Genomic DNA, 26,020 nt, shown 5'->3' on the forward strand with positions numbered 1-26,020 from the left:
AGGATCTACAAGAAAGAATAGAACAACGGTAAAGCTTTAGGCACCGGTGCGGTAACGGTTGAAGGCTTTTCAATGCTGAAGTTAGCTTAGGATGGAGTGAGAGTAATTGGACATAGTAAGGATTCTAGTACCAAGTTATATGCATTAGGGCAAGAGCCATATTTATAGACAAAAAAGGTGGAGCACCTTGGGTTGTAGTTTCAATGTGGGACTGTGAACATCGCCTGAGGGGTTGCCATGTGTCTTGACATGAAAGTGGCACAACATGTGCCTTCGTTGAGTCAGATCGGCGAGTGAGGCTGCCAAAAGATAACCCTTGCTGATGGTTGCTGTGAGTTCCAGGAACTGGGATGGGCCATGTGGGCCTTTACGTTACAGGCTACTCATTCCACATGTCCAGTTGAGAGGATTCGATAATATATGGTCTGAACATGACTACCTTGCAAAGTAACTGTTTTAAAGTAATTTTTTTTTTCTAAACAAAATATTAATTTTACTAATTATAGGAAGTTTTTTTTTTTTTTTTGGTTACATTGAAGTTCGAACGAGTTCGAAGTGGGGTACCATAGGGAGGGTGGAAGTGGTGGGAACCCATTGACTAATTATAGGAAGTTGACACATTAACAAAATACATAGCGTGACTACATAGTGTCTTTTCAAGTTCGAATCTCACACTCTCATTAATATAAAAAATAAAAAATAAAAAAAAATGCATACCGTGCACCGTGCATGCATAGTACTTCCTACACTACACAAATTTATAGAAATGTTATATTTAAGAGAGAAACTTCCATATATACAGCATATATATACAAACGATTGTATTTACATGGAGACATATATATCATGCAAAGAAGGCAGTATATCCATCGGATGCCCCTTTCTAGATTAAATTATATGCACCTTGAAATTAAAGGTGATTTATATAAATTACTATTCAGTAAAGAAAATAAAGACAAATTAGGTATTGTGCATCATCATCAACATCCGAAAAGTATTTGCACACACATTTCTCACATAATTGTATATATTGCTTATATATATAAATTAGGGTTCTCTTTGTTTCTCCCATACCTAACAGCTTTTAAGATCGATCTTGAAATTAAGCAGCAGCAGCAGCCATGAGTAGAGGTGGGAGCTATGGTGGTGGACAAAGTTCATTGGGGTACTTGTTTGGCTCCGATGAGCAACAAAGCCCACCTCCGCCATCTAAGCCGATAACACCCCCTTATGGCATCGATAGCTTGGACACCGTCACTGAAAAGCCTCCAGGTACCCCTCACTCTGCTGAAAAAGAAAAGGCAGCAGTTTCCAATAACTATCACAGAGCTGAAGGCCAAAATTCCGGGAACTTCTTAACTGTAAGTTTTTCATATATTATATTAATTTATGTGCAAGATGTGTTTTATTAGGGAATTACCTGAGCTTACTTGTAATATATACCACATGATCTATGTATATTTATTTCAGGATCGTCCAACAACAAAAGTTAATTCAGTTCCTGGGGGAGATTCCTCACTTGGGTACTTGTTTGGAGACAAGTGAAAAACTTCTGAATATTTCCCACCTTCTCTACCTATATATATTTTAATGGCTAGATTATGTGGGTTTTGGACAAAACAAAAAATGTGTATAATAAGAGGGGTTCATCAGTCCCTTGAAGTGTGAGATTTGCAAGGCAGGTACCTTTTTCTTTTTCTTTTTTTTCTTTTGGGGGAATGGGAAGACGAGGATCGATAGATCAAGAACTGGGTGTGATGATAAACACTGAATCCTGCAGGCATCTATGAGCTTCCAAATTCGAAGATACAAGATTAGGTTAATTAGCCTGCTATATTTGGGTATCCTAAGCTTGTCATATATATATATATATATATATATAAATCTATTTTGAGCTTATTTTCGTGTTTAAATTTTGATATGGTTCAATTATGTATATAGATGTAGCTTGGCCAAAACGGATCCGTTTTGGTTTCTTTGAACTTTGAACAAAGATACCTCTCTCCGACCACTAATATTATCGAATTGGTGCTTGCTTCTCTTTTCTTTTTCTTTTCCCTTGTTTATTATATAGAAACGTACATGAGTTCATGTTTTGGGTCTACTCTCATGATTTGGTCTCTCTGTCTTTCTGTTGTACTAATAAAAAAGGTTTCCCTTGTTTGTTTGAATTCTCAGAATATATCTTCACATGTGTTATTATTATTATTTTTTCATTTATGGCCATGGAATTAAATAAACAATAAATCAAAATATATTCCATTAATTTCAGTAATTTCATGCTATAGGTATTGTGTTTTTGTTCTTTTTTTTTTTTTAATGATTAATGATTTTTGCAAACAACTTCATGTGTAAATTGTGTTATATGTAGCTATTTTAAATCATAGATTCATAAAACTTGAACAAACTTAGTACTTTCCCTTCTTTTTTTCATCCTCGAACTTTGTTTTGTGGGTGTTCTATAATGGAAATTAAGAGTTTGTGATGGGAACCAACTTTTTCCTTATATTGTGTTTAACTGAGTAGACATAAACCTACTCCAGTTTATGTGAGAGAGAGAGAGAGAGAGAGAGAGAGAGAGAGAGAGAGAGAGAGAATGCGAATCGTAATTATGCTTGGTTATGCTAAATTATGCTTAACTCACGCACCTCAAGCTGAATATTACCTATATGCTGCTTAATATTGGCTAGTTATCTAGCTAAGTAGCTAGCTAGGCTTGTTGGTTGGTATGTGGAGCTATCATTTGGAGCACTCAACAAGTAGCTCCTCAAATCCTGGATCCTGGTTTTCAGTGTTTTTATATTATAATACTACTGTTATCTGCCTGACTAGAATATATAGCTTATAAAATTACAAAAATTTATTGGACAAGATATATAAGTGACAGGTGACAAACCAAGAGAGATATGAAGAGCCATTTTTATGGACGTTCCATTAATTCCTACAAAATCTGGTTTTATATAGATGACTTGGATGGAGTTGCAAATCTTAGACATCTAGAGTTTTTCTAGGTCAAAATTCTTTTATGTGGACATCCAGACATTATTATTATGCGGACGTCATATATTTTGTATTATTATTTTCTGCATTCTTGTTTATTTATAATGACATCCGCAAGATAATATCGTGCGAATATGCCGATGAAGAATAATTATATATATATAGTGTTGCTCAAATATTCTATATATATATATATATATATTTTTTTTTTTGTATACATCTAGCTGTGTAAATACTTTGGCCCAACCTTGTCGTGCTCTCAGTACAGATATAGAATGTACCATGCCAGGCACTAGCACAAAATAGGCTGTGCTAGAAAAAACCAGTTCATGCCTGACATGACCTATATTTAGTTTTTAATGTCTGAATAAAAAAGGGTCTTCAATGTTTAAATGCTCGCCATTGCTCAAGCCAACAACTCTTACTATAATCTTTAGCTACATATGATTTTGTTTACTTTTTTTTTTTTTGGGGTCAATATTTTTTCTTCCTATAACAAATACTGTGTGTTTTATCTTGCAATCTTCCATTAATCAAACAAAGTAGCTCAATTACCTTAATAACTAACATCAAATTTATACTAAATTGTACCATGACACGAGTAAAACAACTGCAAATATTTCAAAACTTGGGTAAGGAGGTGGGCCAACAGGTTTATTCGGGTTAACATTTTTGGTCAAAAATTGAACTTACTTGACCTTTGGATTTGTCAAAGTCTCTTCACAAAAAATTTGTGGGCATGCGGTCAGGCTTTTTTAGGCTCAAACGGGTCGATTCGGACTTTAGACACTCTAGCTCAAATTTAATTAATTGCATAATGGATTGGGCTGAACTGGGTTTTGCGTTTCACTTTACTCCATGTCGTCAACTTCGCTACAAATGTTGATATGACAGGGATAGTTTTGTCTTTTCATCATAAATGGATATTTTCCATCCAATATGAGAGAGTAATTTAGCAAATTGTGGAGCCCACCTCTATTCAAAGGTTAAACAAATAGAAATATTAAGAGTATTGGTGCAAGGGGATTTAAACTCTGACCTCCAATTCCAATAACGAGTCCTTACCACTAGAACAAGTTGTGTTTTTGTGTAATCTATGTACAATGATAGTATTTATTATACTCTTATATGGATTTAAAAAAAATGTTATATTCTTCCTTCTCCAGCAGTCCACTTTCTATTTTTTCTTTTTCTTTTCTTCTTCTTTCAGTGCTTGGTCTTGCTTGTTGTAAGCCCTTCTAATTCATACATGCTGATGCATCTCTTCTAATTCATCCAAAGCAATTGCTTTATTAGACATACTTTGCAGTGTAAGTCTCAAATTTTCTTCCAAATAGATAAAAACCTCTGATGTGCGTAAAATTAAAGCATCTAGTCTCTTTTCCTGAGCTAGAAAAGGGGTGGGGAATAGTTGGGTTTGTGTATATATGGGGTGGGGTATCAGTTAGGGGTTGCAATTTGGGGTGTTGGATCAATTGGGGTGGCTGGGTAAGGATGGATTTGCTAAAGGTGGTTGGGTGCAGGTTGGCGTTTTGGAGTTGTGTGGTTTGTGGTTGGTGGATAAATGTGTTGGAGGTGATTGGGTGGAGGTGGTTGGTGGTTGTGCAGTGGTGGGGTTTGTCCGAGGAGAGTAGTTGTGGGGATGGGGTGGGTTTCATGGTCTAAGAGAGATGGGAGATGGGGATTGTTAGACCAACTCCAGTGGCACAGCCCAGCTCGAGGCTAGGGGAGAAAAAAAAAAAAAAGTGTTCCAGCACACAGTCCAGGTCCGAGCGCAAGGTGGGACTCAGCAACCTGGGCTGGCCCGAGGGCAAGGTTGGCCCGAGCTCCAGCCCTCGTTTTAGTGCTGACGTCATCGCTACAGTGCCGCAGTGCTACAGTATGCTACAGTGTCTGGCGCTACAGTACCACTAAAAGTCCACGTGTCGCACTCTGGGCTCTCCGATCAGATTTTTTTCTCCAATCCAACGGCAGCCAATTTTTGTGCAATAAAAAAATGAAAAAAATTGAATTTTTTAAATAAAAAAACCAAAAAAAAACTCTTTTTTTTATCTTCCTATAAATACCAAAATTTTATCTGATTGAGATGTGAATTTTATAATAAATATTGATATGTACGAACCCAAAAATATTATCCCAAAATATTATCTAAATTAATTATTTTTATTAAAAAATTTGTGAAAAAAAACAAAAAAATGAATAGTAATTGCCCTTAGCCATAGCAATGGGTGGAAACACAAAATACTATTTGCAAGGGCAGCCACTATTCACGTGAATAGTGGCTGCCCTAGCTCCACCCTTGCCATGGCTAAGGGCAAATGGGTGGAGTTGCTCTTAGAGTGGTTGATCTGGTAGGTGGGCTGAGGTGTTGGTGGGGGTGGGGTGCAAGAAGGTGAAGAGGTGGTGGTGACATCGAAGTGGGGATGGGTGGAGATGGGTGGTGAGGGTAGGGGACGAAGTTACTGGGTTTATTTTTATTTTTATTTTGTATTTATTAATTTTTAATTTTTAATTATTTAAGAGAATTTTCAATTTTAAAAAAAATGTTTTTATGCCATATGGGACAAAAAGACGAAATTACCCCTGCTTTTTAACAAGGTTAGGAACAAAGTTGATGGTATGGGGCAAAGTGAAACCTGAAACCACGGTCAAAGTGGATATATGGGTCACTTTTAGTTTCAGGGTGCAAAGTGAGATTTGACCAAAGTTTTAGAGAGTATTTTAACTAATAAGCCTTTATAATACGAGTGAACGATTGTAGATAAATGTCTCATAACATAAAATGAGTGATAATGTCATGACTATGTAACGATTACACCAAAAAATGAAGTACAAAACTATAACGTCCAAACAAATGTCTCTCAACATATCTCCACTAATAGTAGCATAAAACCAAACAAATTAAGCATGAAAGCCACAAACCTAAACAAATCAAACATGGACCATAGCGTCCGAAACTACCAATACAACTACAAATTTTAAACTCTCACAAGTAAAAATACAACTAGAGACTCAACTACAAACAAAACACCCAACTCACAAAAGAGTTGATGTAATTATTACAACAACAACAAAAAACTACAAAACCAACCGAGATGACAACAAGTAGAGTCGACATCGTCGCCACCACGAAAACAAGAACACTACCGTCGAAGCCCAGGTTAAGGGGAAAACCGCAGCCACACAGGAACCTACAAAAAAACACATAAAACCCACATATCTGCAAAAAGAACCCAAACAACACCAAGATAATTAAGTTGGAAGCATTCCAAATTTATAAAAGGCAGATTATGTTTCCACCTTTCTTAGTAATTTTACCAAACATTTTACCATTAGTTTTTGCAAAATTGAGAGGAATGAGGAGGTTTGTTTGATATTAATTACAAGCAATTAACAATCTAATTAGTTAATCAATTGGGTACAAACACCTAAGATTTTGTGTTTGAATCTCTCCTCCTTCACTTTATCAAAAATAAAAAGAAGGTACACACACAAAATGTTGTAGGGCTTATTGGGTTTTGATTTGAAGTTGTCCATGTCCACTAATGGCTTATTAGACTCAGGGCTTATACTATCTAGTTCTTATGGACCCTTATTTGACATGGACCAAAGTCTTCAATGGAGTAATTTCTAATGGACCTAGAGCCACTACATTGGACGAGTTATGACCCAGATCACAACCTAAGGTGCCCAAAACAACTAGGAGTTCTTTGCTTCTATAGTAGCACGGTCACGTGGTACATCTTGTACACATATGAAATTGGTACTTAGGTGAAGGGAATAAATTAAAACTCTAATGGATAGATCTAAGACAACAATGATTAAATATTCCTAGTGACAATATGACATCTTGTACACATATTAAATTGGTACTTAGGTGAAGGGAGTAAATTAAAACTCCAATGGATAGATCTAAGACAACAATGATTAACTATTCATAGTAACAATATGACTAGTCATAGACCTATGAACAAGCAACATATACACAGATTCATAACACTTGCAATCCTAGAAGAAGGCTAAGTGACACCCTAGCACTCAGAAGGATTTGTCAATCTAAGCATCCCCAGTGCTAGCAACAACTAGAGTGAAAAGTGTGTGAACATTCATCATAGATCACAAGAGTATCAAACAGAGTATGACAAGTCAAACAAATACGAACACACACCAAAAATTGTTCACTCAGAAACTCAGTATTCATAAAGCATCAACACATATTATAAAGATAGCTAAGAGGAATTACATGAAGTACATTGGGCAAGGAAAGCCAATTCTAAGAATCCTCAACCTAACAACCCTCAACTTAACAACGTGTTATAATATAAGTGGATATTTATTGATACTATTCTCTAAAATGGGAAAAAATAAATCATGTCGTCTACCCGTATTATAACATGTATACAAGATGTACTATGTGGCCATATTACTGTAATATTCTATAATTTCTCCCTTAAAATTGAGGAGGAGCTCCTCCTTAAAACCAATGGAATTCTGACACTTGTCAAATTCAAACAACATTGACAAAGTTTCAAAAAAAAAAAATTTAAAAATTTAAAAAATTTGACAAGAGTGAAAACCACATTGATTGTAAGGAGGAGCTCCTCCTCAATTTTTAAAAGCCAAGCATTTTCCTTTCATAATATGTCTCATCAAATTACACGATTGTTTTGGCCAAAAATAAAATACAAGGTTGTTCATTTTGTTTTATATATATATGAACAATTGTTGAGAAGATGTTTGCTTAAAAGTCTAGCTCAGGTTGTTAACAAGCTGTCAAGATTTGTGCACTAGTCTTATGCAACTGCATTTTGGCTATGTCAAAATATTCTCTGTTTCTTTACTTCAACATTAAATAATAATAATAAGAAGAACGTATCATGATTAGTGTTATAAAATGAACTGGAATATGTGCGAATATTGAGCTGCACGTAAAGTAGATGAGACACAGCATTTAACGAGATTCGGCTATGTCTACGTCCTCGGAGAGCAGCAGCAGTAACTTTTCACTATATAAAATAATATGGCTACAACTTTAGTGTTTACAATATGTATGGCTCACTGAATTTTCTCTCTATGAGAATTTCTCTCTGCTCTCTTTCTCTTCACTCACTCACCCTATTTCTTCCTTCTCTTCCTCTTCTCTCATTTCATCATACATTACAAGCAAATATAATGCCTATTTATAGGCAAAGCAAATGGCTTGGTTTGGTGGGTGTGTGATTTGGTTTGGTAGGTGTGTAGTTTGGTTTGGTGGGTGTGTGGTTTGATTTGGTGGGTGTGTGGTTTGATTTTGTGTTGAACTTGAATGCTAGTTGGCTATGTGGGCTTCACCCATTCTTCTTTACAACACTCCCCCTTGGAGACCACATGTCCCGAGATTGGTTGCCTCATTAAAACCTTGCTTGGAGAAAACCTAGTGAGGTAGAAAACTGATGGAAGGAAGAAAGAAGAGTACAACAATCTGTATAGCATACTTCTGGATGCTCCCCCTGATTAATATCTCCCCCTGATGTCTTCATGACTATCTTTTAGAGTGAGAATCTTTCAGAGTGAGTGGAGGATGTAGCCATTAATAATTCTCGTAGTTGAGTAAGTAAATATATTTCCAGTGAGCTATCTCTATGTAAATCATAAAATTTTTCAGAGTCCGCGTTTCCAACAAAACTTGGGCTATTTGTAAGTTCACTTGAAAGAATATGCCCGTACATGGTGTTATGTGGAGATAGCATCAAATATACCTCACATCATCCCAAAATGATGGTGATGGAGTTGAGCCCTATCTGGAAAATATGATGTCCGGTCCAATATACTTCCGAAAAATCCTTAAAGTGTCCAACGGATAATCCTCATAAAAATGCTTCAATACTTTCTTAGTATAAGCAAGAATCTCGTTGGCATAATGCTCGATCTTTAAGTCGAGACAAATATTTCTGGAACTCTTGAGAAGCTTTAATGTGTTGCAAACACATTATAATCAATATACTCACTGAGGCAATTTATGTACATTAACATTGAGTACAGATTTTGTGCTTCAGGCACATGTCATTCAGGGACTTGCTTCATGCAATTTCAATCCTTTCAAGGATTTTGTTTAAAAGGATTAAACTTTATGACACATTATATAGCTTTAACCTAGCTATTTATACATATTTAGGAAATCGCTTCTGGCAATATGCTCCGTGCCTTTAATAACCTTTAAAGATAACATGTTGGTCTCCATAAATGTGCAATAAGGGGGCACAATTGAATTTGTAAATATGGAGAAAACCCAACATTCCTTGTTTATGCCAAAAACATTGTGTCATACAAAGTAGTTATATTTCCTTCTATTCCGAACACCCAAGTATAACTTTCAGTATTAACAAATTTTGGGGTTCGTACTGTGGGTTTGTTCTTTCACGTTCATTCTTATCTATAATGGAATTACCTCATTCCATTTTGGCTAATGATATTGTCGACATTTAATAATTGAACGTGGTTCCAATCAACACAGCCCATTGATGATTTGAGTAGCTACTCCAAAATCAAAATTTGTCATTCATCAATTCATGATCCCACCATTCTCATGTGCATGCGCATACATCAATTATAAGCATTTCTTTACTTTTGGGTACCCAAGCCACTGCAGGGGGTTTTTATTATGTGAGAATGTGGATTATAACCTCCAACGGAGCGTTATTTTATAGTAGGGCGTGGATAATCTCCATTTAGGAGTTGGAACATTTAGAACCCATATATCTGTCATGCTGCAGGCATGCTACAGATTAATACATACATGTCAATTAATTTCTGGGACTTTAACCCATACAATTTGCTACGCATTAGGCGTGCACGATATCAATATTGACATGTCAAAGGATTGTCCTTTCAGGACTTCAATCCACATCATTTGCTACGCAACAGGCGTGCATCATATTGATCACTGCTATACCCATATTTTGTTCTTATGAGACTTTAATCTGTGCAGTGTATTATCAATGTATCCAACTTGCAATCTGTAAAATTTACGTTAATAATTCATGGATACATACAAGCCATTCTTTTGGAACGGACTTATCTCCCCATTTGGTTACCTTTCAAGATAAAATATCAAATAAGTATATAAGCATAAAATAACACAAGTATTGCTTACATCCTTAGGTGGGAGAAACTTTTCTCAAGTATCATTCAAGCTTGTATCGGCCCAGTAAATATAAAGTAGCGCTTGATGATCTAGTTATATCCTGCAAGAGCAAAAGTCACAATTCTTCTCTCTGTCAAAAACAAATAACCCTCAGAGTTAGGATCACTGCATGGATTCTTTCTTCGGATGTTCATTCTAAAGAAATAAAATCCCTTATGAACAGAGAGTTATAAAAAGAAAGAAAAGATACAAAAATTGTGATATTGATTGCAAGGTAAGGTAAGCAATCAAGGAAGGAAGCTGGTGGGAGCAAACAACAAGCTCTCATTTCTCCTAGTCTAGAAGGACCTCAGGAGATTAGAGCATAAGGTCGCCTTCACAGTTCCCTGATGTAGCGAAACGTGATCAGGGATAGTCTCGCTTCCTGAATGGATGATCAGAGATAGTCTTGCTTCTCGGGCATATTGAGTGCTTACTGATAAGAAAAACAAGTAGATATCGCATCACTAGGTATGGAGAAAACTGGATGTCTTCTGCAAAGAAAATTTCGTTAGTAACACATTTATACACAAATACAATGAATAGGTAGAACCGGTGAATTTCAAATTAACCATAGGAAAATTGCGAGATTCTCGGGATACTTTTGAAAAAGTAGCTCCGTGAAATCCGTAAAGCAAGATCGGCTTTGACGAAAATAATACTTGAAAATGCCGAAAGTGCCGACAGGCATTATTAGAGGCCACGTGAAGTTTTGGACTCTGGGAAAGAAAAAGATAATATGGGGATTCGAGAAGATATTGGGATCCTGGAAATGTTGTCACATTTTCGTCTATAGATATTGCCTTTGCAAAACTTGATTGGAGCAACTGCGTTTCAACTCAACTTCCTTCATTTTCTGAAACTTTAGTTTTTGTAAGACTTTCTTCGAAACCTTCTTAAAATGGCTTCCTCTTCTTCCTGCCCAAATTATTTCAATTTAAATGATGCTCCCACAACAACCAGTGACGCCAAAGTTTGGCGTCCATCCTTTGTATCCCAAAATCGTCATCTCACAGTTAATGATTCTGTGATGATGAATGATGCTACTGCTGTCATAGTAGCTAGGAATTTCATTACTCCAATGGATGAAATGCTGTTGACAGGGAGGTCTGAGGAAGAGGCTATTGATGACTCAATGGCTTCTAGCATTCAGAGTGCTGCTTCTGTTTCTAACATGGCTGATCGTTTGCGTGCTAGAGCAAACGAGGTTCAGAAGCTAACAACTGAAAATTGGTCTCTTCAAAGAATGCTTCATGAGTCTCAACAGGAGGTTGAGAAACTTAAAGGAGAGAATAATGCCTTGTTGAAACTGGTGAGTTCGTACTCCGTTGATACACTGAGAAGGCTAGACATGCTGCAGGTCTCAAATGAAAGAATTTTGGGAGACCACGAGAGACTCATGGCTAAGCTTAAGAGGCGCCGTCCTCTTCCTTCAGAGGCTTCCAGAACATAATGTAATTTTATAGATTTTACAGGGCCTGCACCTTCATTGCAGGTGGAAAAATCTATCTGTTATATGCTCCTTTCCTGTTATAATAATTGCGCACATTCTTAAACTTGTACCTGTGGTTTTTACGTCTTTTCAAAATGACAGTTTGGAACCTTGTGCCTTATAGGTTCAAATAACCACATCGACTCTCCCAAATTTCATATTTCAATGCATGTGAGCCCGTAACTTCTGGCCCGGGCTAAACACAAACTCAGAATTTATTCGCCCTTTTCAAATGGACATGAAATATGGATTGAGTAAAAGCCACGCTAATATCACAATATAGTAGTGAAGAGCATTAACTACTATATACCCACAACTTCAAGTTCAGGATCTCTCATATATTTGGATCCATGGGCTTCCGGCCCAGATATAACAAAATATGTGGGGAGCCTCAATTCATTATTTGAGGTTTATACTGATGTTATCCATTTCACGGTGTATTTTTAACAACCGGAATTCACAAAATATATTTCTTCCTTGAGGTGATTATAACAGAATCGAACTTTATTAAATTCATCATTCTCTTATGCCAAAGAAATATGTGGTGTACCACAATTTGCAATAATACCTCAAGGGTTGTCCATTTAACTGTTGGAACTTTAGGTTCTCAACACTGTTAGATTTTGAACTTCAGGCCAAAATCACATATTCTCATGGTATGGATATTTTTACAATTTTCTGTACATATTTCGGGACTTCAAGTCCTTACATAATTGTCCATATTTTGAGAAACTTCTGGCATCTCATTTAATTGCTCATCCATGAGTTTAAGGAACTGCAGGTTCCCTTTTGTATATAGTGACGGTTTACCCAAAATGGTTAATATTTATGCATACGTCACTATTCATGTGAATAGTACTATTCATCAAGTCATGAATACATATCTATTCATATGTGCAGTACATTTGCCAGTACAGTTATTATTCATGTGTACGGCACTTTTAACCAATACGGTACTGTTACATCATCAAGGAACTCTAGGTCCTTATTTACATGTCAAGGATCAAGGATCTTCAAGTCCGATCTCTTGTTTACAAGTATAGTACCGGAGAGACTGCCAGCTCTCATATCAATATCATCATCAAGGATCTTCAAGTCCTGATGTAATTGTATGATGAGGATCAAGGAACTTCTGGTCATGATCTGTATACTGTAAAAACTCATCATACAACACAATTAATCCATAAAATAAATTACTGGTAAATAAATTACTGGTATGGACGATAAACCCGCACCATACTTTAAATAAATGTAAATGTGCGGTAAAATAAATTCATAAATTAAATTGCTTGTTGTATGGACGTTAATCCCGCACCATACCTTAAATAAAATTAAATGTGCGGTAAAGTAAATTCATAAATTAAATTGCTTGTTGTATGGACGTTAATCCCGCACCATACCTTAAATAAAATTAAATGTGCGGTAAAGTAAATTCATAAAGTATGAGGGTTAATTCCACATCATACTTTAAGTAAAAGTAAATTTGCGATAAAGTAAACGTGCTTGTATGGGCACTAATTCTGCTCCATACATTTAAATAAAAGTAAAGGCGTGGACGATAAACCCGCACCACCCTTTTAAATAGATACTGTTGTATGGGTAATAAACCTACACCATACAGTAAATAAAATAAGTGTGTGGATAAAACCACCACAAAAAAATAGAAGGTAAAACCGTCCGTTAAAGCTAATAATAGAACTACTATATATATATATATGAATATAATATATTAGTATGGTCAGAAGACCTCAGGCAATAATTCTAAAAGTTGCAGGAAGCTTTTCCAACCTTTTTTTTTTTTTTTCGTGGAATCTTATCAAAACCATGATTCATTAGTTTGAAAGTTAGACAAATCATGTTGGCTTTTCTTCTTTTCACCTGCAAACTTCACTACCTTTGGATGTTAGTATGAATATTAAATTGTGTGGAGAAATAATAAAATAATAGAAAAAGTAAGAGGCAGGGAGCTTATCCTTCCAGTTAGTTTGCTCGTATATCTGTCTAGCAGACCACAACTCCTCAACTACTTTTCTTCCTTACATCAACATAATGGTTAGTTGTATAGATAATAGTGCAGCACAAAAAAATTATACCTGAGAGCTTTTCGTGCTGATAACGTGTTATAAAATGAACTGGGATATGTGAGAATATTGAGCTGCACGAAAAGTAGATGAGACACAGCATTTAACGAGGTTCGGCTATGCCTACGTCCTCGGAGAGCAGCAGCAGTAACTTTTCACTATATAAAAGAATATGGCTACAACTTTAGTGTTTACAATATGTATGGCTCACTGAATTTTCTCTCTAGGAGAATTTCTCTATGCTCTCTTTCTCTTCACTCACTCACCCTCTTTCTTCCTTCTCTTCCTCTTCTCTCATTTCATCACACATTACAAGCAAATATAATGCCTATTTATAAGCAAAGCAAATAGCTTGGTTTGGTGGGTGTATGATTTGGTTTGGTAGGTGTGTAGTTTGGTTTGGTGGGTGTGTGGTTTGATTTGGTGGGTGTGTAGTTTGATTTTGTGTTGAACTTGAATGCTAGTTGGCTATGTGTGCTTCACCCATTCTTCTTTACAACAATTAGGTCATTCTATATGTAATTGGTTTATTCATTTTAACATGAATCCAACAGATTTGTCTCATATATTTTTGCATATATGGATGGTGATCTTCCTCAGTCCCATCATGTGGTTATCAATGGGGAATTCCCTCTTTTGTAAATTTGGGTCCCACTTCATACTTTTACCTGTTATGTTCAACAAAGAGGATACATATGTAGAGCTCCTTTGTTTCTCAGTCTGTCACAACTAACCTACTCCCTTTTTCCAGTTGTATCCTTTCCTAGGTCATCTCAAACTGACATCAACATTTCATTACCTTATCTTAATTTGTTCATATGACTCATGACTCAAAAAGGTTCTACAATTTATATTCATCTTTTATTGATCAAGCAGCTGTATTGTTCATATCCAACCCAACCCAACCCCATTATTGCAGTGAGGAAACTTAAAAGTATACGAGTTTAGGTGCCCAGATATCAGAATATCATAGGTAGGTTTATATATATATATATATATATATATATATATATATATATCTTGCTTAATGCTCAAGGTCTAAAGGCAAAAACAACGGCATTGTAGCTCAAGTAGTTAAAAGTATTTACCTCTGTATTTGAGGTTCTAAATTCGATTTCCTCTCCTCAATATTGCTCATATCAAAAAAGGTCTAAAGGCAAAAACAGTTCCTTAATTAACATCCACTTATCGGATCTTGAAAGCAAAGCAAGTTAATGGCTGTTATGTGCTGTGTGGTGAGGCCAACATGCACAGGTAATAATGTTGCTGTGAATGGACATATGCACCTACAACTTGCTTTGCACTTGTTGGCAAATATTTCAATGGGAAACATGATAAATATCCTGGACCAATAACCAAGGTCATTACTCTAGTTAGTGGCAGAAATTTTTTGAGTCATTTAGTCTTGTTAATAGATTCTCTAAGCAGAAAAAAATGAAAAAGACATAAATATTTGAGGTGTAAGAATAAGATTTTTGTAATATATGAAGTCTTTGTGATGCTTTGATGTTCAATGGTCATTCTCTTTTTTCCTTCACTCGTCATTAACTCAATAGTCAAGCACTGGAATGATTGTTCTCTCATACAAATTTCTAAAAAGAGTAACAAAAGACACTAAGGACTATCAATCCTTTTTGCATTATTTGGGGACTGAAAACAATGCCTAATATGTAGTAGTTGGCATTGTCTTATAATAGTATCTTTTATACGGGTCCTCTAATGTTAATATGGCACGGAATGCAAATCTCCGTGACTTATTTTCCCAATATATACACTCTCTGCACTTTTGTAATCTCATAGTTTTTATCTTGAGTTTTGCATTTCACTCGGAACAATTGATGTCCAAAACTAGCTAGAACTGATGACATGACTGATCGAATTATAATGCAGCTTTAATAGGAATATATAAGTACTATTCATGTCGATTGAATTTGAATGACTAGTTGAAATTATTATGTCACTTTGAGGGCCATAGGTGGTATCATATTTTGCCCCATCAACTCCCTGCAACAGGCTTTAAAAAAAACAGCCATGCACTCAATGGCTGACAAGACCTCAACACATTAATTCGTGACCACTTCTCGCTGCCAACTTTCTAAGATCGAAACTAAGCAAAATTATATATAATCACTACTTTAGATGTTATAGTTTTTGTTATTGATCAATTTGTTGGAAGTAAAAAAAAAAAACATGATATTGTTCAACAAGCGGAATTAGAAATTTATCTGCGGGTGAATTAACTAAAGTTTATTAGCTTAAAATTCAATGATCAATATTTTTTTACTTACAATTTTTATAGGCTTTATATATATAAATAAAAGTCTACATTAGAATAAACCACACTAGTTATAAACACAAGGAAAAAAAAATAGAATTAGAGCCATATTATTCACTAAAGGAAGAATTTCATTTAGAAAAATGGTTCTCTTTTTAAGAACATCAATGGAAAAAAAAAACAAGTTAGAGCTAAGGACTTTACTCTTATTGTGGGTTATTGGTGTTGGGACAGTCTTTGACACCATATACAAATGTGAAAAACCTCTGACTATGCGTATTGGTGTTGCCAATGTATGAAATTGTGTATTTTTATTTATTTTTGGGTTAAGATATACTGGCTTATAAGGGTTTTTTTTTTTCCCACCAAAAAAAACACTAGACTACAGCCCACCAGAGCCCACATAGTGATTCCGCCCATGGTATTGTCTTCAAAGAGAACTCAAAATGCCACAAATTAACTGCTTAAGAGCTCATTTTAATTTTGACCAAAAAAAAAAAAAAAAACAGAGAGCTCATTTTATTAAATAAAAAAACCCACCAGCTCTATCTGTTTTTCTAAAAAATAGTATCTGAATGAACTGATTTTTCCCTCTTCTTTTTTTTTTTTTTTTTGAAAAAAAAGCGATAATATTTTATTGAGTAAAATATGGATACCTAGTTAAAAAACCAGGCTGTAAGCTAGAAATACAACTCATCTATGGGTCCAATAAAAGGCAGTAGGCCAATCAAGCTATTACTCTATATCTATGCCCGCTTTTTTTCAATTATAATGATCCATATATACCTTTATAAATGCTGTTAGACTCATCCATGCATTACCTTATTGATTTAACCCCAATTAAGCATTACTTTAGCTCTTAAAACGATGTGGTTTAGAAAATTAGGCCCAAGAATCACATGAGCTTGTCGAGTTAATGACAATTAATTATATAATTGGAACAGTACATGACATATTTTCTCCTGCTCTGAGGTAACTTATTATATCACTTTTGTACTATTTACAAATAAGCCGTGATTAGATCGAGAGAGTTTTATAATTGATTTTATGTTTAACTTGTTGAGTGTTAATTCTCAATACTAATCAAATGAGAGGATAAAAAGTGGATAGTATGTGAGCTAAGAATCTAATAACGTTAACTTAAACAAGGTTTATTAGATACTAAGTCATTAACTTTCTATCTAGTTATGTAATCATGTATCACTAATTCCAAATTATGGTTAATATCGCGTTAAAAGGCTAATCAAGCCCTTAGCCCACTTTAGTTTGACATTCAACCAACTTATAATTGCGTCTACCTTGCAAAGCAACTGTTTTTGAGTCAATTCTTTTTCCAAAATGTTAATTTTACTAATTATAGGGAGTTTACATATTAACAAAATGCATATTGTGACGTCTAATGGTATTTCAATGTTGAAAGATAGGTCCCACTAAAATGCATAAGTCCATATAAGTTTATATAAATGTTATCACTGTCGTACGTACATATAAGATTTTATGTTGTCATACTGTGATATGTTGAGTGTTAATTGAACTGTATGATTGTAGACGTTCATTTCAAGTATGACTACATAGAGTAAATTCTTATGAAGTTAAGGGTGATGGAGCTAGCTGTCAATTCTAATGATTAAGTTTTTTGTGGGTAATTTACATATTAACAAAACTTGCCAAAACTTTCGTAAAGTTACACTGCAAGGGAGTTCACTAGGCAATTCTTAAAATATGACCCTTCTACCTAAACATAGATTTATAAAACTACTAAGAACAAAGACTAAGTTTCCAACGAATGTGCAAAAGAATGAGAGAAACTTCCCTACTATCGGAGAGATATATAATATAAAGAGAAAGGGGTATATATATATATATATATATATATATATATATATATGCATGCAAAACGATTGTATTTACATGGAGACGTACATATATGTTAGACAATGGCATACATACATCATGAAACAAAGGAAGTCAATCCATCGGATGCCCCTTTAAAAGATCTTGCTTGAATTATTATGAACCCTGCAATTAAAGTTGATATATATTACTATTGAGTAAAGAAAATAATGACAAATTAGGTATCGTGCACAGACATATTCCTCACATAATTGTATAAATATTTGCTTATATATATTAGGGTTCTCTTTCTTCCTCCTTTAACCTACAACTCTTTTGACAAACTATAAGCAGCAGCTATGAGTAGAGGTGGGAGCTATGGTGGTGGACAAAGTTCATTGGGGTACTTGTTTGGCTCAGATGAGCAACAAAGCCCACCTCCGCCACCTAAGCCAATAACACCGCCTTACGGCATCGACAGCTTGGACACCGTCACTGAAAAGCCTCCAGGTACCCCTAATTCTGCTAAAAAAGAAAAGGCAGCCGTTTCCAATAACTATCACAGAGCTGAAGGCCAAAATTCTGGGAACTTCTTAACTGTAAGTTTCTCATATATATATAATATATCTTTGTTAATTTATGTACACATATGATGTATTTTATTTGGGAATTTAATTATATTTCTGCACCTGATCTTGCTTCTAATATATATTTCAGGATCGTCCAACAACAAAAGTTAAATCAGTTCCTGGTGGAGATTCCTCACTTGGGTACTTGTTTGGAGATAAGTGAAGGACTCCTTAATTTCTCCCACCTTCTGTACCTATATATATTGTAATGGTTAGATTATGTGTGTTTTGGCAAAAAATAAAATAAAATAAAAATTTGTGTGTAATATGAGGGGTTCATCAGTCCCCTTAAGAGTGAGATTCGCAAGGTACGTACCTTTTTTTTTTCTTTTTTTTCTTTTTTTCTTTTGGGGGGATGGGAAGACGAGGATCGATCGATCAAGAACTGGGTCTCGATAAATTCGTAGATACATGACCATATATATGTAAGTTTGTGGATTGGCTTTGATGCAAAATTAGTTTATGGCCAATATTTGGGTATCCTGAGTTTGTCATTTATAAATAATATATTTTGAGGTTTATATAGAATTTTTTATCAAGTGTTTGGTCAAATTTGGAAGCACAAAAGTGACACTTTCCGTTTTGGTTTCTTTGAATTTCTTTAGAATTGTTTACCTCTTTCCGAACACTAATTAATATTATCGAATTGGTACTTCTCTTTTCTTTCCTTTCCTTTCCTTTCCTTTCTGTATTGTTTATTATGCAGAAACTACAATTTTCTGGTTTAAATAATATCTTGCTCTCCTTCATGGATTCTCATCCTTACCAATAGACATGCAGTTCATGCTTTGGGTCTACTTTCATGATTTGGAGAGAAACTCTTATATAACAGGGATAATATTTTTTGTTATCTTCGACCAATAACACAATAATACGTAAGATTAACTTTTTCATGTGTCATTGTGTTATTGACGGGGATAGCAAAATAGTGCTATCCCCGTTATAGGTAAGTTTTTTTTTGCATGATTTGATCTCTTTGTCTTTCAGTTGTACTTTAAATAAACAATAAATTAAAACATTCCATTTGAGTGATTTCATGTGATGTATATAATTGTGTTTTTGTTTTCCATCTGAGTTAAGAATTTCATCCATTTATGATTACAAGGATTTTACAAACGACTTCATGCTAATCATGTGATGTATAGAATTGTGTTTTTGTTTTCCATCATGGATTCATAAAACTTGAATAAACTTTGTAATTTTCCTTCTGTTTTCTTCCTCGAAAATCTTTTTTTGTTACCGGAAACGAAGAATTTGTGAAGGGAACTAAGGTTTCCTTATCTTATGTTCATTGAGTGGAATTAGACATAAACCAACTCCAGTTTATAGAAATATCATTTTGTTCGATCATCATCCTCATTCATGCATCAGCAACATGGTTGTTGTTTCTTACTATCTACTTCTCACCCTCTCCATATATATGTATACACAATTGATGAAGAAGATGCTATATATGAACAAGGTTCAAAAAAGTGTACAAATTTTCCATAATTTTTCAAATTTCAATCATAATTATGCTTAATTAAGTTGCCAAATGCCAATCATCAATACTCACACACCTCAAGTTGTATATATTACCTACATGCTTAACTAATGGTAACTGGATACATGTTTGTTAAAATTTCTAAACTGAGCATATCTAGTTAAGCTTTGTGGGGCTATATCATTTGGAGCACTCAACAACTAGCCCCAAAAATCCTGGATCCTTTCTGCTATCTGCCTGTCTAGGTCAAGAACATACAGACAGCTGATGAAATAATAATGTAGGGGACAAGAAGATATATAATTGACAGGTGACGAGCCAAGAGAGATGCAGGGTCATCTGGTACCACTACTTTGACTGCCTACTCATTAACACACAGATTTTTGTAGGCATTCCATTATTAATGCCTGTAAAATCTGATTTTATAGTTAAAATATAATGAAAATGACCAGATGTATTTGCAAATCTTAGGGCTCGTTTGATAACCATTTTAATTTTTTTTTGCGTTAGAGTATAGAGGAAAATGAGAGTGAGAATGGAAATGAGGATGAGATTAAGAGAGATGATGAGAGGGGAGGATGAGAGAAAGGAGTAACAGAAGTGCAAAATCTTGACAGTGAAAACAATTTGAAATAGATTTCAATATTTAGTTTTTGTTTTCATTTTTGTTACTCCTCCCTCCCATCCTCTCCTCTCATCTTCCCTCTCAATCTCATCTCCACTCTCATTCTTACTTCCATTCCCCATCGTTTTCTTCTATACTATAGCACAAAAAATGAAAACTATAAAAACTAAAATTGAAATAGTTTTCAAACCGGACCTTAGATATATCTTGAGTTTTTCTAGGTCAAGAAACATACATTCAACCAGCTCTCAAGCTGTTATTGCATGTAGCTAGTGTGTGTCTTCAACAATTCACCAATTAACAAGAGTTTAATTAGTTTAACATTGTTTTTGTTGCATGCTCATTTAACTTATAGCCATGCCAGGCACTGCATGCGCACAGATGATAGGTTGTGCTAGAAAACCAGGTCATGCCTGACATGACCTATTTGGTTTTGTTTCTTTTTTCTCAATATATTTTTATTTCAACTTTCTATTTAACAAATTAATAATGTATGTTTTTATCTTGCAATTATCTTCAATTCCCCAAACAAAACAGCTCAATTATTACTAACCTGACTAGCCACCACCTTAATAACTAAGATCAAATTTATCACAACTGCGAATATTACGAACTTGGGTAAGGAGGTCATCAGTCTTCCAATTTTTCCACTTGTCTCGTTATGTGGAAATAGGCAACAAGTGGGCCAACAACAGGCTTATTTGGGTTGTCCAAAACTGAGCTTACTTGACCTTGGATTTGTCAAAGTCTCTTCACAAATTAAGCCCAATCTTCAGTTTCTTCTCACATTTTTGGTCCATGATAGCGTATAAAGGAGAGATTATGGAAAAACTACAAGTAGGATCACCCAGCCCACGAAACCTGGAAAATTTTCACGTGTTACTAATTTTTACATGTTATAATATAACGACTGTAGATACACTTCTCATAACATGAAGTGAGTGATAATATTGTGTGACGATTACACAAAAAAATTAAGTACACAAAGACCATATGCATGTTTATTGAACAATTTATCCTCTTTATGTTTAACATAAATATACATAAACCTTAGTTTTCTGATCATAAAACAAGATTCTGAATTGCAATAAATAGTTTAGGAACAGAGAAAAGTGGGTGGTGGGTGCATATGCAGATTGTGATAACATCCAAGAAAGAGGGCTTGGTTTGGCTTCCCTCTTTCCCTCCACTAAATAATTGAGCAATGCCCGTGAAAAGCTGGCCACATTGCTCAAAGTCACGGGTGGATAAATGACAAGGTACTGTGAAACTGTGGACCCCCAATCAACACCACACATCATAATCAGCCAAAATTAACTTCTTTTCTTTATGCTCCAAAGTCATAGTGGGTGTCATATTACATACCAACGAAGCACTATCTATAACCACCGCAGATGACCTCACCTTTGCCATTTTATTATGGGATACCAAAATTTCTCAGATTCGATTGTTCAAATGACCATTCCTTCACAAGAAATTAGAAGATATCAATTTATAATCAATGGTGCATTGTCAATGTATGTAATTAATATTTTCGTCAATACTGTGTGGACATTAGACTACTATATAGATAACAATAACGCTACGAACACCAATTTGTATATCAACTTTTTGTTACCAACTGATGTGGCATATGATGACTCCCTACTGTTTTAGGGTTCTCTCCAATGTCACAAGGTGAGGGCAACACTGACTTCCTAGTGTTTCAAGATTGTCGCCAATCTAAGGGCTACAAAATAACAAGGTAGATAAACAAACTTTCTCTAGGGAGAGAGAAGAGGATGAAATTCTACACATAAATAACAAGGGAAAAAGTGGAGATGCTTTCTATAGTGCGCACTGGGCATTCTTTGTGTTAGTGCTTTTTCCACATTGACACCATCGTTAGACTATCATATATATCCTCCAGTTCTAGAAGTTTTATGGAAAATTTGCTTCCACTTCTTTCTATATTGAAACTGACCATGTGAACACCAAACAATGATGCCCTCAAGTTTCTTATTGAATCACATGTCTTTTAATCTGATGCAGCAAAATCCAAAGCTTGCTTGTTATATCTTTTAGTTGTGATTAATTTGTCAATCAAATCATGGTTATTACAATAAATTATGGCCAAACTTAAGTAACATATGCATATAAAAGGCTTTGGTTAAGGCACGGCTAAGGGGGGTTATCTTTAAGTTTTTAAAAAATAACAATAAAAATAAAAATATTAAACATTCTCAAAGAATGATACTTTGACAAAGATACAAGCTTTGGGGTGAAAAGGGTAAACTAACTTTATCATCTCCATCCATTTTGCTCTGCATTCAAACAAGTCTGAGACAAAAAAAAAGTACACAAACTGCAACTTTAATATATATATATATATATATATATATATATATATATATACACACAGACACTTCATTTTGAGCAACTACCATTGTTTTGTATAATGAAGTTGTGGAAGACTCCCCTGACATCTCAGGTAAGCTCTCTCTTCCATTAATCTTCCTTCCCTCTCAACTCTACAAACTGTTTTTGATGCACCCATAAAAGCATTGCTCTTTGGCAGTTTTGTTACATGAACTTTTCTCTCTTATTTTTCTTGTTGAATTTACCCTATTGGGTCTGCTTGCTTTTATCCAGAAACCAAAAAAAAATGCAGGCAATAATTACAGAAATCCCATCAGAAACACTATTTTTTGTCTTTTGTTTTTTTTTTTTCTATGTTGCAGTTATCTGAGATGGTGATGGCAATAGTTGTTGTGGTTTTATTGGCCACAACAAAAGGAGTTAAAAGCCGCAAGGCCCGGGAAGATTTAGACTACTTTGAGTACTGCGCCATGAGTTGCAGAGCCCACAGTGCTTCCTTGGCAGAGTTTGGAGGAGTTGGTGATGGAAGCACATCAAACACCAAGGCTTTTCAGGCTGCCATCAATCATCTCAGTCAGTATCAATCTGATGGTGGGGCACAGCTCTTTGTTCCTCCTGGTAAATGGTTAACTGGCAGCTTCAACCTCACCAGCCATTTCACCCTCTATCTCCATAAAGATGCAGTTCTTCTTGCTTCTCAGGTTAGAAATTTTGATGGACAATCTCTCTTAACACAAATGGATGGTTGTTTACATTTGGGTCTTTGTAAATGAAACTAAATCCAAAGGGGTAGAACAAAAATGCATTCTTGTTGTGATCAGAATCATTTTTATTTGAAGAAGAATTGAAAATTGAAAAATAAAAATAAAACACAGAGCAAATCCGTGACAGCATGCAGGACAGATGTGCAGGGAGAGTCAAATCCAAAAATAACCTTCCAGCCACATGTTATTTTTCAAACTAAAGTGGTTGTTGTAAGATTTTTTAGGTCATCATTTTTGTGTAGCATATGTTCTAGATGTTCTGGTGCGTCTAGTGTGCATGATGATGAACATGTTTTGAACTTTTTTTGGTTTTTTTTTCTTTCTTGTATTTTCACAATTTTTCTAGGAGGAGAGTGAATGGCCGGTGATCGAACCACTTCCATCGTACGGTCGAGGGAGGGACACGGACGGTGGGAGATTCATCAGTCTGATATTTGGAACCAATCTCACTGACGTTGTAATAACAGGTAATTAACAAGCATGTAATGTGATTAAGTTATGCGATTAAAGTTGTTGTAGAGTTCTTTACCCAAAAAAAGTTGTTGTAGAGTTGCTAACACTAGGTACATTTTGATATTAGGGGACAATGGCACCATTGACGGTCAAGGTGAATTATGGTGGCAAAAATTCAAGAAGGGAGAGTTAAAATACACCCGACCGTACCTGATCGAAATCATGTATTCTGAAAATATCCAAATTTCCAATCTCACTTTGATTAATTCTCCATCATGGAACGTCCATCCTGTTTACAGCAGGTTCCTTTCTCCATCTCTGCCTCTTTTTCTTCTCTCTTTTGTCAGTAAAAGAAGTAAAAAGAATCAAATTTGCTGCGGCAGCATGCATGAAACAAATTGTGTAACTCATAAAGTTTGATCCTTTTGAATTCTAAGATTTGTTGTAATAAAATGCAGCAATGTTCTTGTTCAAGGCATTACAATTCTTGCACCAGTGACATCTCCAAACACAGATGGGATCAACCCAGGTAAGCATAATGTGTTTCATATACACTAGTTTCTTGCTTATCTACACAAAATTTAAGGCACACTTTGCTGTCAAAAATAGTAGAAGTGCTTTTGAAATGCTAATATAAAACTATGTTTTCAAAAGTTACTATTGCCAACTGCTAACTTTTACTCTAATATAGTTTTCCCATAATTATCATGCATATAATAAAGTTGATTTTGGTTTATCTTGTGTAGATTCTTGCACAAATACCAAAATTGAAGACTGCTACATTGTCTCTGGGGATGATTGTATAGCAGTAAAGAGTGGTTGGGATCAGTATGGTATTGCTTTTGGGATGCCAACTAAGCAGCTTGTGATCAGACGGCTCACATGCATTTCTCCATTCAGTGCTGTGATTGCACTTGGGAGTGAGATGTCTGGTGGGATCCAAGATGTGAGGGCAGAGGACATTCTGGCCATTGATTCAGAATCAGGAGTTAGGATCAAAACTGCTGTGGGAAGAGGAGGCTTTGTGAAAGACATATATGTGAGAGGGGTGACTATGAAAACCATGAAATGGGCATTTTGGATGACAGGAAACTATGGATCACATGCAGACAATGGCTATGATCCTAATGCTCTTCCTGTGATCCAGAATATAAATTATCATGACATGGTTGCTGAGAATGTAACAATGGCAGCTAAGCTGGAGGGAATACCTGGTGATCCGTTTACCGGAATTTGCATATCGAACGTTACGATTACACTGGCAAAGAAGGCAAAGAAATTGCCATGGAATTGCACTGATGTTGCTGGGATTTCAAGTGGTGTGGTTCCTCAGGCATGTGGGCTTCTGGTAGACCAGGGGCCAAGTAATGTTGCAGCATGTAATTTTCCAGAAGAGAGCCTGCCAATTGATAATGTTCAAGTTCAGGTGTGCTCTTACAGGAGGAAGCACTTGTGATAGATTGAAACATCCTTGTCTAGGAATTTGTTTCCCATGAACAATGATCGATTATATTACAAAGTTTTATTTAAAACAATCGAGAAAAACAATTTGAAAAGTTAAATCGACTGCTTGATGCATGAGACGTGGCATATTTTTAGGTTCCTAACCACAAAATGATTTATTGAAAAGAACAGATGAAACATTTCTAGCCAAAAATACAATGGATTATATATCATACCTCAATTTCCAGAGAGACTCTGTCAATGTACACCCTCATGGTGAGACGATTATTTTCTTATGCAGAAACAAGTTCTCAAAACAAGGAGCAACAAAAACATCATCATGATAAACAAAATAATAAAACCAGATTAGAAGCAAATAAAGATCTAAAATGTGCAAGATTTAAAAAAATAGAAACAAAAAA

General features: G+C 35.2%; 3 protein-coding genes across 3 annotated transcripts; all 3 read left to right on the plus strand.

The window, feature by feature from the left end:
- The first annotated feature begins 1,121 nt into the window (after positions 1-1,121).
- LOC117628638 (protein SPIRAL1-like 5) lies at positions 1,122-1,562 on the plus strand. Its single transcript, XM_034361127.1, has 2 exons — positions 1,122-1,361; positions 1,471-1,562. Exons 1-2 carry the CDS (start codon positions 1,122-1,124, stop codon positions 1,543-1,545), a joined length of 315 nt encoding a protein of 104 aa, XP_034217018.1. The 3' UTR covers positions 1,546-1,562.
- A 16,640-nt stretch (positions 1,563-18,202) lies between these two features.
- On the plus strand, positions 18,203-18,635 carry LOC117628726 (protein SPIRAL1-like 5). Its single transcript, XM_034361233.1, has 2 exons — positions 18,203-18,442; positions 18,561-18,635. Exons 1-2 carry the CDS (start codon positions 18,203-18,205, stop codon positions 18,633-18,635), a joined length of 315 nt encoding a protein of 104 aa, XP_034217124.1.
- Positions 18,636-22,969: 4,334 nt separating this feature from the next.
- On the plus strand, positions 22,970-25,733 carry LOC117627073 (probable polygalacturonase). The gene is made up of 6 exons (XM_034358975.1): positions 22,970-23,050; positions 23,301-23,639; positions 24,049-24,169; positions 24,283-24,457; positions 24,614-24,684; positions 24,902-25,733. The coding sequence occupies exons 1-6, from the start codon at positions 23,018-23,020 to the stop codon at positions 25,609-25,611; spliced, it is 1,449 nt and encodes a 482-aa protein (XP_034214866.1). The 5' UTR covers positions 22,970-23,017; the 3' UTR covers positions 25,612-25,733.
- Positions 25,734-26,020: the final 287 nt, after the last annotated feature.

Source organism: Prunus dulcis, chromosome 5 (genome assembly GCF_902201215.1).
Source record: "Prunus dulcis chromosome 5, ALMONDv2, whole genome shotgun sequence".
Lineage (NCBI taxonomy): Eukaryota > Viridiplantae > Streptophyta > Magnoliopsida > Rosales > Rosaceae > Prunus > Prunus dulcis.